The sequence below is a fragment of the Ixodes scapularis genome, unplaced genomic scaffold (genome assembly GCF_016920785.2).
Source record: "Ixodes scapularis isolate PalLabHiFi unplaced genomic scaffold, ASM1692078v2 PGA_scaffold1__304_contigs__length_218370807, whole genome shotgun sequence".
Lineage (NCBI taxonomy): Eukaryota > Metazoa > Arthropoda > Arachnida > Ixodida > Ixodidae > Ixodes > Ixodes scapularis.
Window position 1 is genome coordinate 55,392,469 of NW_024609846.1, and position 15,313 is coordinate 55,407,781.

At 45.1% G+C, this 15,313-nt stretch overlaps 1 protein-coding gene across 2 annotated transcripts in view; it reads right to left on the reverse strand.

The window, feature by feature from the left end:
• Positions 1-11,486, reverse strand: part of LOC8023109 (basic salivary proline-rich protein 2) — a 49,149-nt gene extending 37,663 nt beyond the window's left edge. For both annotated transcript variants that reach the window (XM_029986588.4, XM_029986587.4), the window contains exon 1: positions 11,417-11,486. In XM_029986588.4, coding sequence (XP_029842448.2) covers positions 11,417-11,428 — 12 coding nt within the window. In that variant the 5' untranslated portion in view covers positions 11,429-11,486. The remainder of the gene's footprint in view (positions 1-11,416) is intronic.
• Positions 11,487-15,313: the final 3,827 nt, after the last annotated feature.

Below are 15,313 nucleotides of genomic sequence, written 5' to 3' on the forward strand. Positions count from 1 at the left end.
CGTGGAATAGGTTATAGGCGACACCGTGTAGAAAAACACCGAAAAAAAAAAGAATGATAGGGACGTGACGCCATTATGCATAAGGGTAGTCACGTGACGTGGTCGCGTTAATAATGCCGGATTCTGTTCAGTCAGTGCACATCAAACTTTACTGCCCACTGCAATTCGGCGAGCAAGCTTTTCAGAGCACACGTTCGGCGCATCGGAACGCAAAGGGGAGTGGGCAGGTTAACTAAAGGAAAACATGGAGAACACGCGGGGAACGCGCGATTTACGACGAGGCAGCCAATCGCGCACTGCTATTCGTTGAGTTCGGGGTGAAATACAGAACAACGTGGGCGCGTTTGACAGGTGAACAAGGAGAGGACGAAGTTGCACGCCGTAGCGTGGCTCGTTCGCGGTTGGTCCCCCATGTCCATTGGTTGAGGTAAGCAAGGCGATACGAGTCTCAGTACATATACGATATAGAGCAGAAAATTGACGAATCACAAGAACGCATTTTATGTATGACAATTTTTGTCAGGTGTACATCCACAAGGTCTGTGAACTATAAGTTGCTCGTCACAAATAATAATAAAAAAAAAAGCTTGGTTTGTTAGAAAGTTGTTTTCTTTTTCACGAGGGATTGTGTGTATAGAAACACAGCACTTCTCTAAAGTGCGCTCTCGCTCGCGTGCCTTCATTAACGCAGGGCACAAGTACCACTGAGACTCCGTCGGAGCGCACAACAGAGTCCAAGACTTGCGGACGCAACTTCCTGCGCCGGCAGCGTGCCGACGCTATCGCCCTATCGCTTTCGCGTCGATTCCGCGCGCCGCGCACTGTTCCCCGGCGGGACCGACCAACACCGCCCCGGGAACCGGTCGCCCGGTCCGCGTGGCGTCCGGTCGCGAGAACAGGCCGCCGTCCGAGCCGGCGACGACGACGCCTGCCCGCCCTCGACGCCTTGGGCACCAACACCGCCCTTGTGCCGCGGAATGCGAACCGCCGCGACGGGAAACTGGAGCAACCGGCCGGCCGACCCGTTAGCGCTAGAGCGCGCTGCCCCCCCTCCCGTAATAACAGCGCAACCCGGCACCAGCGCTACGCTCCGGACAGCCCCAAGCTGACAGTGCGATGGAAGCTACCTGCTCGTCAGGACCAATCATGGGTTTACCTTTCGCCACGTGATCACGCCTTCGCTCGTACCCACGCGCAGAGAGCGAGGTCGGGTTATGAAAGGGAAACGGTTGATTGGTACGGCGATCGCGTAGCCCTCACCACGCAAGGGGTGAAAACGGAGTATAGGGTCCGGCCGCTGTTGTTGTCGAGGCAGCAGCACGGACACCGCATACCCCGGCCGGGTGGTGCGAGGAGGGGCCGGCTAGCCTTGCGAAATAAGCGAACCCGTTGTGCGAACGGCCCGTTCGGTGCCCGGCTTGCAGCAACCGGACTGCCGCTTTTGTGGAAAAAAAAAATCGAAAGGTCCACGCGGTGAAAGCAATGATAAAGCTATAATAACGCGGACAAAGCGGTCTTGCTTGACTGGAGTAAGGGAGAGAAAACTGCGAGCTGAAAGGGACTGGCGAAAGAGTCCGGTCGGTCCGCCGGCCAAGCGAACCTGATACGTGTGTCTGCGCGAGAGGATTTGTCCGCATGCTTGTGTTTGTGAACGAGTGCGTCTGTCAGCAAATTTCTTTGCTTGTACTTTCCTTTTGCCTGTTGGTCGGTCTGTTTTCCTATGCAAATCCGTGCGTATGTCTGAAATCGTCGGCTCGTCCTCGTATGTGTTCTGATATCGCCTGCTCATCCACCTGTTACGTATATCCCGGCTCTGTTAGCGTGTTTGCTTGTAAATAAAACGTGCTATTTTGTTTTTGTTGCCCTCGTTGTTTTTGTTGTCTGGAATGGAGGCTTTCCAGAGACTGTCTTTCCGGTTTTAAAACAAAAAGAGCGTGGGACAAGTGTTTTCAAAAGAGGCTTACTGGGTTGCCTCAGCGTGGTCTTGGCCGAGCATGGTGGACCACGAAAGGTAGTAATTGAGACCAATCTTTCCTTAATTTCTTTCGTAGATTTTTTTTTTGTCATAGATTAGGGCAACAATCTTGAACGTGACCGGGGCAGGAATCGAGCCACGCGACACTGATCGCCGCTAAGGTTATGCTGCGCTGTATTGCTTGTATTTTGTTGTTGTTTTTGTTATAAGAACAACTGGAGTGTAATGAGCGAACATGTTTGATTGGCAGAATGTGGGCGCCCCCTCTCGCACCGTCGTTATTTTAATTGGGGCAATGGGGAGGTAGCCACTCTCGTTTTGTTCTCGTTCGGGCCTCTCGCGATTTTAGCACCCCACTTCTTTTTTTTTTTTCCATTCGTTTCCTATTGTTCTGCGCTCTGTTTGAGCCGTGACACGTCGGGCCACTGGCATTGGCGTCCCGCTTTTTTTGTGTGTGTGTGTGTTTTTTTTTTTTTTTTTTTGCTCCCTCGTGGCAGAGCAAGCCTTCGAGTGAAAGTGTGTCGGCGAACGTGGCGAGACAGAGTGGGGATTAATTAATCGACTGCGCGATTGACTGAGCAATGCGCGACTCAAAGGCGTGACCGACCTTTGAGTTAAAATGTCAACGTGTTTGTATTCTGTGTCCAACTCACTTTCGCTGCCCGCTCGACATTACGCTGCCTCTTGGTGGAAAAACCAAAACAAAACATGCAAGCTCGGCGCATTGTTGCCTTTATATTTCTCGTACTCGAATGGTGCGAACAAGTAATATCCCCGAAGAAATTACTACCTAGCAGCTCTTTTATGGAAACATATTCCCCGGGTTATTTCACTCCGCAGCGCTCTTGTCCTCGATGAGCGTTCGATTGTCGAATTTTTTCTTGTCCGCTATTGACTTTTACAGTTCACAGATTTGGTCTCCTGAGATGTGTGACTTTCTTTCATTGCCCCGGTGCACTGCGGAGAAGTAGTTTGCGGAGAAGCAGGCTCAGCTGTGATCACAGATTCGAACGGTGCTTGTTTGAGGTAATCAAATGACTTGCACTCGATTACATTTTAACTAATTTTGTAATCATTTGATTACATATATTATTGAAGTAATTGCACGAGTAATCTGATATCCCTTGGAGATACTAAATATACTTTTAACCGGTACTATTTCTTGTCTTCCCTTTTTAACGGCGCCCTTTTTCTCTCAAGATTTCCTACTAAGGAATCCGCACACCATGGCCGTGTTCCAAAATTTACTCGATCTCATTCCAGGGTAGGGTTTTTGTACCTTGGCATTCCAAGACCTACCCGCGTCCAGTGTTTTTCAGTCTGTGTTGTGGCGTGACGCGACCTGCCGGAGTAACTCGGATCCATTTGGGTAAGATTTGGAACACAGCCCAAGTCTTCGACAGGAGGACAGTCTTCCGAAATTGGTGAACTCTAGACGATAAGGAATTTTTAGTTCGGCGATTCTAATTCATGAACTGACCGTACGCAAGACCCGATTTCAGACGGAACGAAAAATCTGTCGTTCTAAAAATCTGAAGTAATCGGAAAATCAATGGTTACTTCTTTAAGGTAACGGTCAATTACTTTTATACTGAAATAGTCGAGTAATCTAATTTAATACATTTTTACATCGATTTTTACATGATAATACATCGATTACGTTTCTCTAGTAATGAGTAGGAGAACCTATAATGAGACAGGGCGTCCTGACAATGACGGAGTTAGGTGTGGAGCAAAACGAAGTCTGGGTTTTCTGATTTAATTTTAGAAGATAACAGAACGTCTAGATTAAGCACGTAGCCTCGTAATAATAATTCGAAGCTTCAAGGGGCAGTAAAGGAAACGTGGGAATCGCCCATAGACAAGTACAAATACCCCCTGGCTGATGCATATGGCCCTGAGTTGGCTGGGGGGATCGGTGGCCGAGCGGGCTAGCGCACACCCGCTCGGAGCACGTGGAGCGAAAGCTCGCGCTGCAGACCCCAAGATCCTAAGCTCAATTCCCTAACCCTTCCCGTTTCGATCTGGATGAACATCGTACCGGCGTGCGGTCGTGTATCACTAGTGCGTGACGCAAGACCCTAGGCTAGCGGTTGTACTGCAATGGCTAAATTTCTCATCTACAGCTGGGAGACAAGTCGCCCGTTGAGGAAGACTAACTTCTAGGTTGTATAAACTAACACACCCCTTTTTTTTTATGGCCCTGAGTTGTTACAGCCGCTTAAGTGCATTAAAGACTTAGACATCATGTTTTAATAATTGTTAGCCCTGATTTATAATACTGTGTTTCGAAATCAAAGAAGCGATTCCTACGCTCATCAGAAAAAAACACGCTTACACATTTAACAGGGCACGTGATCAATGAGGCCCAGCGAAGGACGACGCCTAAACACAGAAATGCTCGCCACAAAAACAAAAACTGCACTAGGGAGGAAGAACACCTGGAACGTCATGATGAAAGCCATAAACCACCAATCGATCTGATGGACTACTTAAAAGTTCAAAACACGAGGAGGTTTTAGTAGGAGAAAGGAGAAGCCCTTTCCCCCTATCCTTCTCGTGTTCGTATTCGTTCTAGTCCTTTCCGCTTTCTATGCGCGCAATACAGGCTATGCGGTGAGCAAGTTGTCTGCTTCTGGCGCAGGAGTTGCGATGACGTCAGAACGACGCCGGGCTCTGATTGGCTGTGATTGGAGGGGGAATCGGTAGACCTCAATATCTAGATGCCGTAAAGCCTACCCACTATTTTTTTTTTTTTTTACATCAGCCAATAAGAGCTTAGCGTTCTAGCATCACCGCAACCCCTGTGCAAGGAGCAGATCAACTTGTCCTCCGGATAGTGCATGGAGCATGATGCCCTTCATGCGTTTCATATTCCCAGCGCGAATCGCGTTTCTGGCTGAATAGTTTTTGGGGTCTTCGATCGCCATGCGCTTAACATCATAAGGTGACCGTAATGATAGATTATTTGCGTGTTTTTTCTCTCGATGGTACACGGCTTGGCACATTCATGGCGACACTTTCGCTAAATGTTTAGCCTATCACCATGCGCGCTTCACATCGGCGCTGTTCACACTGAACGTGACTTTGCTGTGCACAGCCCCTAAACGCGAGTGCGCCTCGGTTGGGATTTCTGCTCCCACAGGAAATGAGAGCAATGCGGCGGGCCTTCCTACCAACGTGCCAATCAGGCGACTGCAATCCAGCAGAAATTCACGCCTCATAGAGGAAACGTTCAGGCTCACTGAGTATCCACGTTAAGAATAGCGCGCTTTCCACCGCTCCGAAAACCTTGAAATTGGGAGAACAGTTTCCCGGTTGTTTGACACTTCACGGCGCACAGTGGGAAACGCTACATCCGGGTTTTGTTCTAATCACACGATGTTCTCGCGTGTTATTATTTTCGTCATGCCTCATGCGCAATGTAAAAAAGAGGCCTCAAGCGAGCCTTTCCGTTCTGAAATGGCGGCGAGGCTCTCGCACTCCACCCAGCGTTCCGCCCAAAGGCATGTTCTATATTCACACGAAATGGGCCTTCGAGTTTTCTTGTTTTTTTTTTGTTTTTTTTTTTTTTGTACCCACGAGCGAATGTACGATGTCTTAAATTGTCAACCGGTGACGTAAATACACGAAACGGGTTCTACATATCGTGAAGCGTGATCGCTGGCCGCTCATTGGAAATGCGGAAGTGCCTCGGGAGGAAAAGTCGGAAAACAACGATCCAGAAGCGATGGAGTTGGTTGCATCTATAAAGAATTCCCAATCTTTCTGTAGCGAAACCATGCGCATTCTTGAAAAATTATACTTGAAATAGGACACCGAATATATTACTATTTCGTTGGTAGGTTAAAAATGTTTAGTCTTTTAACTATGAAATGGCTTAATTAGTCCAAAGATCAATTCGAATCTGCATTTTTTTTATAACTATGAAGTATCTCCGACGTCTATTGTCCTGCATTACGGTAAAATATATTATTCACCTAGGCCAATATAACACGAATTCGAGGTCAAGGACTTTTCCGAACGCACTAAAGAAATCTAAAAAAAAAACTTTGATTTGTTACATTAATTTGACCGATTATCTACATTACGTTTCTACTTACGCAGGTATGTCTACAAGACTTTCATCTTTTGGGAGTATGTCGCTTAACGTGCAAAACATATGTTTAAAAAAAAAAAGAAGTGACAATTTTAGTTATCAATTACTCACCTTCTCAAAATGCTCAAATTATATATCTCAATTCGCCATAATAGGGGGGTATTTACTTGGCTCCATATTTGATGTAACTGTTCGCAGCGCACACTCTAAACTATATATACAGTCTGCGGACAAGAGCAATCGTGATTCAGTGGAATGCAGCTTGAACGGGCATAAACGTGCATTCCAGCCAATATAACTATTGATCCTTGGCAGATTGTTAATGGGACTCAACTCTAAGCATATACGCTGCGAGCAACTGCCTCAAATATGGTGTGCAGTGGATACCTCGTATATGATCTCAAAAGCAGTAACAACACAATAATGGAGTCATTCACGTGTCACTTTCACCGATTAAATTAAATAGTGGCCGCGCAAGCGCGATGATCAATCTTCCTTCCTTTTTTTTTAATTTGACACAGGGGACTGCAGATACCTCCCAATTACGGAGGCTCGTTGGAATATTCCGGCGCTAATTTCACGGCGTGACTCTTCGTAGGGTTCCCCGCATTAAGGTCCGGCACTAAGCGGGGTTGACGCAAGGTCGGCCGAATTCCTTATCGGTGCGCTACGGCGGCGCTGCAAATTGGACTCCGCACCTGACCGAATTCCAGACCGCCGTTCCCCCCTCCCCTTCGGCAAGGCAACAACCTTGCGGGCACCGCTCACGCCAGCCGAACATTTGCATGCTTAACTGATCCACCCAATGAACGAAAGCTGCTGCCCAGTCGGCGGCGACCGACCCGTTGTGTCTGTGGGATCGGGGTACGGTAATAATAATAAAAAGAAAATGTCGACAGACGCGAAGGGGGGAAAGAGACGTTCGTTAGTCTGTCTAGGATAAGTACACTCTAAAAAAAGCCTGTGCGTCTACTTTCACGCACAACACTCGGAGAGCCAATCAGCGCAACTTACGGAGGCAGCTCAGCGAATGACGATGCCGAAACATATGTTTAGACCAAAAGACGCAGTCTGAGTTGTGACATTAAGCAATGCAAAACGTCACGCTAGTCAGTCTGCGTTTTTTGGTCTAAACAGATGTTCTAGCATCGTAATTTGCTGAGCTGCCTCCGTAAGTTGCGCTGATTGGTTCCCCGAGTGTTGTGCGTGAAAGTAGACGCACAGACTTTTTTTTGAGTGTAGACGCCGAACTTGAAGAACACTGCTCACGCTCCTCATTCATTTGTGACGGAATGAGGGGTAGGGCGCAGCTGGATTGTTTTGTTCGTTTGTCCGACTGCGGAGGTGTTGAGATTAAAATTGGGACCGACCGGACATATTGAAATATGGCTTGGGAAGAAACGATAAAAGAGAAATGGCTAACTTGTCTAACTGAATTCGAGTTGAAATTAAAGCTGCCAATGTGGCGATAGCTTTTTTTGTGTGTGTGTGTGTGGATGTTGTTCAAGATATGGGAAATTATGAAGAAGTGGAATTATGGGTTTCGTAACTGAGATATTGAAATTCTAGTTTCAATAAATCTAACTTTTATACGTCATATTTATAAGGACTGTATATTTTGTGGATAAACCGTGAAAACTATTGGGGGAACCTTCAGAAACATTCTTATACAACGATCAAAGATCTATGGTCTTGTAGAATTCAAACAATTGTGTTGCGGATAATTTAGTAATTTATCGCTTTTCCAATGGTCAATCGCTTGTAATTTTGAGTTTAATTAATTTTCTAAGTCGTTCAGAACAAATTAGGCTTTTAAGTTTCGCTCAACTATTATCGGTGCCCGCTTCCGTAATGAGCAGGCTGAAACTCAGCGCACCACAATAGGGGTGTAAAATTCGTTGTTTGCCCTTCCACTTCAATCTATGCATTTATCATCGTCGCCAATAAACATTCACCCAAGTGAATCATCACACACAACAGTACCCCCTCTATTAACAAAAACATCGTCGAAAAGATAACGAATAACAAAGTTTCCCAACCCAAAAATACAAGACCGTACTCAAATTCTTATAAGAACGTACTGACGCGTGGCACTCTTTTATTATACCTCGCAAAAAGGTAACATATTTAGCCTGTTTAAATGAATTCCTCTTCTAAATATGGCCCCATAAACTTAACCGGAGGCATAACAAAGCGATCACACACCCCATCACTCGACTCGGAAGAGCTTTTTCTTATTACGTTGGCATAAAAAAAAAAAAAAAGAAGGCACATTTCCTTTTACATCACCGGTCCTTGCAACAATGGTGGCTGCTATCCCCGCCATATCACTTACCTATTTCTTTGAGTTCCCCTTTACTCTCACTATCTCGCCCTCGTCGTTTTTTTTTCCCTCCACGAAACTGAATAGCCTCCGGACAACGTTACGAGTTCGTCGTCCTCTCCATTTTATTTTTCCTCTCCCTGCTCTAACGACCAAGTGGATAAACTCCGTTCACCCCTAAGCTGACAGTGCGGTATAAGCTACTCGCTCATTGGACCAATCGTACGCCTACCTTTTCCCACGTGATCGCGCACTCCCACGTATCCGGACGCAGAGAGCAGATTCAGGTGATCAAAGAAAGGCTTTCCTGTTTCTTTGTTGCCTGACAAGCGCGTAATTCCTACCACACTGTCAGCTGAGGGGTGCGATGAACGGAGTATAGAGTGGGGTTGGCGCGGGGCTCGCCTTCCAACGTCGGCCCTGATTCGGAAGCCCTTCGTGGAGGCCTCGTTGGTCGGAAGCGTGCTCGGAAGTGCACGCGTCGATTGCGCTTTCATTATGCGTGATGCCGCCCGAGCACGAACTGCGGGATCGCATTGATGTATTCATTGCGCTTGCATAGAACTGCGTGTCCTCCCTGCCCACACACAGCTTGTTCGTACTTGCAGAGTTGAACACGGACAACTTCCTGGCATTGTTCGGTAAAATTATGTTGTTTCTTAAAAAGTTTTATTATGGTGCTTTGTATAACGAACACTTAGATGCATGAAATTAACAAAAGAGGGGTACGCTGATTGCTGGAAGAATCGTCAGTATTTAGAAAGTTCGCAGTGACGTCACTTTGTGCTGGTGCTTCTGCTACTCGGAGCGAACAGTCCTATGAAGGAGTAGCGTACAAGGCGTGCAGTTTTTTCTGAACAAGTGCGTAAACAATGCGCAGCAGTATAATAATGACGGATACGTGAAATTCGTGCGTTATGAACGACTCAATCAACAGTCTAAGTGAAGAACAGTGGCAATACCAGTGCTACTACATGATTGTAAATTATATTCTGATTTGTTCTCTCTGCGCTGTGAAAGAATCGTTATTTTTATTTCTAGAAACAATGAGGTCAAACTCAATATGCTCTTAGAACCTGTACTAAATAATTGTTAAAATAAAGTTGTCGGATGTACGGCAAGCAGAATCAAACGCCCAGTGATTGGTCGAGAACTCCGTGTGACGTCAGGAATGGGCTTTTAAACGCTTGCAGAACTGTGACTTACTTTGCGCGAGAAACCCGGAGGTGCGATAAGTTCAATTTTACGCACGAACTTTGCATGACTTTGCAAGTTATAAATTGCCGTGTTAGTGATCTACACCCTCGCGGAACCGAATCTCGGCGCTAAAAAATCGTGCATTGCTCTTTCGTTTATTTTTTTTTTTTTTTTAATTTATTTTCTAAAGAGAGATTAGTGGATTTTTGATCGTATACAGCTCCGTATTTTGTACGTCCGCCCTGTGGCACTATATTCTCTCAAATCTCATTTATCTCTATTCGCTCTTCACGACGTAAATTGAGTTATCCGTTCATCTTTTAGTAAATCGCTTTACCCTCTTCTCAGTGTGCGCGGCTGTCAAAGAGAAAAAAAAAAGTGGCCAATATCAGGTAACGAGAAATGGCTCAAAGGAGATCAGACACCCTTCCAAATAATTAGGTTTGCTCTCAAACTCGTTTTCATATAAAATATATATATAGAAAGAGAGAGAAAAAATAAAAAATAAAACATTTCATAACATACTCCATTGAAATGTACAAAACCTGTATTCTTCTTTTTTTCTTTTATAAATCGTAATCGAATAACTGTCGGGCCGTTTGGATAATAAAGTCCTTTCACTTCAACCTCCCACTTGCTAACCTGAAGCGCGAGCGCAGAATATGCTCCAATTTTGTCTGAGGAGAATTGGCGTATCAGATGCTGATATCGTTTTCCCACACGAGTACGTTTCCCTCTCTAATCGATGTTTAATAATCCGCCGGCACGTGACACAGTTTGGAGTGAAATATTACGCGCTCCGTTTGCCGAAATGTCAGAAGCGTTGGCTGGCTACGAGTGGGCATTGTCCTACTTGGTTCCTGTTTTGAACCGGAAACCACGCCGGCCCCCGCCGCCAAATAAGCGTGTACATTTTTTTGTTGTCATTATTTTACGTTTAAATTGTAAGTTGCAGGACAATCGGCACAGGGCAACTACGCTCTGTTGCGTTTCGGAAAGGACTGCATGTACCACGTTAAATACAACTTGGAGCTCTTGCAAAAATGTGCATTGTGTTCGTGCTGGTTCTATCACAGCTAGGTCAGATCTCACAAAACAAAAAATAAAAACGCAATGCTGAAACTTCCAAGATTGTCAGACTTTGATCACGGCTTTAAAGTCACCCTTCGAAAGAAAAATTGGATCGTTGAAATAAACACTGGGGATAGTTTTGAACCAGGTCAAGTTTGCATTTCTAGTGGAACCAGCTGAACTTACAGAAACTTGTGGAGATAGGAGAAAAGACACCCGATCGCTGGATCGGGTGTCTGTAAATTCAGCTGGTTCCACTAATCATGTACAACCATCTAGCTCAGCTGACACCCCTCTAAGTTTGCATGTTCATCGATTCATTTATCGAGGTAGCTAATCAATTGCAATTGTAAAAAATATGTTCTGCACCAGAAGTCTGTTTGTAAGTCATGCCCAGTGAACTTTTCAGACTTAAAGGTACCAAAGAAATACTTTTTCCTCTGCCGACCCTGTAGACACCTTCTAAAATGTTTCATAGGCTGGATATAGATGCAGTCACCTTTCAGGTGTCCAAGTCCCTCGGCCAACTTATTTGATCTATTCTATATGCGGCATCTATTTGAGATCGCATAGAAGCGGAGTCATCGTCCCCCTAGTAAACATATCGTTCCTGTACACCCCAACACCGCAGCTGCATCCAAAGTCCCCGGTGGTGGCCCCTATCCCATCCCCAACCCCGAGGGCATGCTTCGAGAAGACACGTGACGCGCTCGATGATGCACACGGGTCGCTCATCCACTGACGCACTCACCCGAAAGCACATGGCCGTTGCTGTCGCAGATGCGATAGGTCCACCGTTCAGAGCGCGAGTCACAAGTGCCATTCGCGGCATGAGAGCCCTCCAAAATGCTTTTATACCGCGGCCACTACAGAGGGGGGTGCGGTCACGTGTGCTTACCGTCCGTTATTCGGCCTCCTTTCCACCCTCTCACTTCCTCCGCCATCATCAGCCGCCCGGAATCGCGCTCTCCACTTTCACCGGGCCTCCTTCTCTCCCTCCGCCATTTTTCCGGAAGACAATGAGTGGACGGGCGGACGCCGGTCGGACGGACGTAACGGTTCTTTTTCTTCTCTCGGCCGGCGCACCTTCGCGAGACCTTGAACGGAAAAAATCGGTTATGTCGGGCGGGGACGCTGTCAATTTGCGCGTCTCGGAATCCTAGATGTCTTGTTGTGGACTCGTGGCCAGACAAGATCGCGAAAGACCGGTTTCCGCCCCCCCTCCTTTCTGCTTTGGTACATCTCGCTGCTCGAAAGCAAAGTTCGGACGACAACTTCCTTCGAAGCGGCTGCTCTTGTCTGAACGGTGCTTCGGAGAAACCTGGGAAAAGTTTCGTGTTCGCGGGCAGTGTGCCAGGACGAGTTTCAGTTTTAGGGTTACCCCGGCAGGCCGAGGTGCATTCTGAATGCGGACTGCCTGCCGAGAACGCTGATTAGAGTGAGGAGCGACCCTGAAGGGTCGTGACAAGCAGGGAAACATTAGACTGTGGACACAATGGTCACTCGTTATAGATGTTTATAAATATTGGCAGTGTGCGAATTCACACACATTGCGCCACCCAGATGTAGCAGAGAGCTGAGCGTTGTAACGGACAGCAGCACAGCTGTGATTAAATTGTTGTGTTTTGTGGAAGGATTTACTATATTTTGAAATCATCATCTACATCTAACATCATTATTAACTTTTCCAGAAACTGTAAACGCGTAATCTTACATTAAACACTAAAAATATTATACCATTAATGGCGTAAATCAGCATCTTCTAGGGCGTTAGTCCTGGGACAAGTGTTAGACGAACACTTTTAGGATGCCGGTGAACGCCCGAATAATGGTATGCTGGCAGTCTGAGCAGTATTCTAGGAGTATTTTTAGGAGCAACAAGTTTATTAACAACAAGCACGACATACAGTTTTCACATGCACAGAAACAGCAAATACAGATGTAATGGATCAAGCACGAGAAAGAAATTATTGTTTTGGTGACTGCTCCACCTCCTTATGTACTCTACAATTAAAAAAAAAAGAAAACACAAATTCACAGTTGTACAGCCTCCGCAATTAGAAACAATACATGTATGTTGGTTTGTTCTCCTCAATGTTATCTAAGTTGAACAAACGTATCTCGAAGCAAAAAAAAAAAAAAAAAACACTTGGTACAGGCAATAATTTTCAAGATTTTCGAAAAGACAACCTTGCTATAGTCGCTGCCAGTGCGGCAAATACCCTTAAAAAAGAATGTTCGTGTCACTTCAGTCCTTTCCACACTTTTTACACCTAACGAAAATGTAGGGTGTTCAATGCAAACGGTTCCTTTATGATTGAAAAGGAACGATAGAAGGGTGCTAAAAGGGTGTAAGTTATAGGTGTTAGTCTCTGGAACAACATTTTTACACGTTTAAGGGTGTAACATTTTTTAGTCGTTTTGCGAAAAAATTTCGCTTTATGATGACAATATTGGTACCAACGGACTTCTATCGTAATTCCGTACTGCTTACTGTGCCATATGGTGAGATGAATTGCCACTGTGGTTATATAGCATAAAGAAAAAGTACCGTTCAAATTATGAATCACGCTAATTTGTGAGACATACTTGGCTATAGTAATTCAATTAGGGTAAGTGAACTGATAAGTTGTATTACTTTTCTGAGTAATGTGTACATGTGAGTCGTTACTTCTGATTGGAATATAATTTTGGTTGCAAATGAACTGCTTTTATTTTTTAGTTAGAATTACAATTATTTTTTTTATATTGTTACCAGGAACCTCCTTTCTATGTGGTCATCGACAGGCAGAAATACACTTACGTCTCCCTCATTTCACTGCCTCATTTCACTTCTGTCAACTTGTGGCGCTTTGAGAGAGCCGAAATTGCGGCAAGGAACTTAGCCTGGACACACAGCCGAGCAAACGTCAACGCCGAACACTCGCAGAGGGTCACGAGATGGCCCACACAAAGCGGGAGTGTCTTCCATTGACGAGAGAAAGAGATAGCATCAAAATGGTGGGATAGTGATCTCTACGTTGAATAACTTATCACGACTCATGTCGGCAATTTTCAGAACAGTCCAGAGTTGCGCCACCATTAGATTATTTCAGTGTCTCTTAAGTTTCACTTCGAGCAGCAGTGAAAAGACATAAAAATTATTGGAGGTAATAATAACAGATCCGACTCGGATCATACTCGGAACTCAAACTTTTGTATCATACCACTAAGAAAGTACAACCAAGGCACAACATGTAATGAATGTAAAATTCCGTACAGCTCATCGTCAAGGGTCGGACAAACCATTGGCTGCAGGCTGCAAGGGACGTACGCAGGCACGTAGCCAGGGGGGAGGCCCGGCCCACGTCACCACCCCCCCCCCCCCCCAAATTTTCCATTTTTCTGGGACCTCCTCTCCCCCCTCCTCCTCATACATCATTTTGTCATGGACGGGACTCCCCCCCCCCCCCCCCCCCCCCCCCCCCCCCCCGAAACAAAATCCTGGCCACGTGCCTGGCCGGGCGTATTTTGTTTACTTGTTAATTTTGTATATGTTACTCCTAAACTTCTGTAAGGCAACGTAATCAAAAACGATTTTGCGAAATACATAACGTTTAATAAGAGAAAAAAAAAATAAGTGCGCCAAAACGGCATATTTTATTTTTGAAGTTTTCGATTTTTTTTTTAATGTTTGGTGACACCTACTGCGCATAATACAACAATAAGAAATCTAAAATATTTTTCACTTATAATACATATGGTAACTATTGAGTTATATATCTACTGCATTGTGGAGGTCATATATTTCGCGTCAAAAGTGCGCAAACATGGCTCCTTCGACCTCTTGTCACTACATTTCTAATCTTTTATCTATAAAAATGTAATATCTAAAACATTGCTATGTATTTCGTATATCCTTATTAAAACGTTCTTTCAAATGATATATAAATCATTGCTTTATCTCAAAGATTGAAATGTTTATGTCCCTCCAGACATGTTATAAATTGCAAAGCTAAGAAACTTCAAGAAGCAATTAAAAAAACAAACATCTTCGGTTTTTTTTTTTAGCTTAATAGCGTTAGTTCTCCATTCTACTCTTGTGCTTCTTCAAAAAGAAACATGTTACATTCGGTTTCTTTCCTTCAAAATTACAGCGCTGCAAATTGTACCTTCCGCGCCGGCTTTTGCCCAATGAAACAGATGAGATTATCTTTTGATTGTGTATTTTATAACTGTACCTGTTTTCACCTCAAGAAAAAAAAAGACGTTTCGCGCATTGTTTATACGCCATGCGAAGTACAGGGTGTCACAAAAGAAAATTTACACGGTCTTTTTTGCCGCAAAAAATAAACTAGGCATCGCTGAACGCCCATTCCTCCGCCCAAAGGTAGCGCTAGGGGTCACAACCAGATGCCAAAGTTTCAGCCCAATCCGAGAACTTAATCAAAAGTTATAAGTGATTTTCTGAACATTTCAATGGGAAAATGGCGGCCGACGGAGTTTTCAAACACATGGGGCTCTATGGCGCCAGAAACCGAAAACGGGCGAAAATGGGCTCCATTTTCCCATTGAAATTTTCAGAAAATCACTAATAAATTTTGATTAAGTTATCAGATCGGGCTGAAACTCTGGCATCTGGTTGTGACCTCTAGCTCTACCTTTGGGC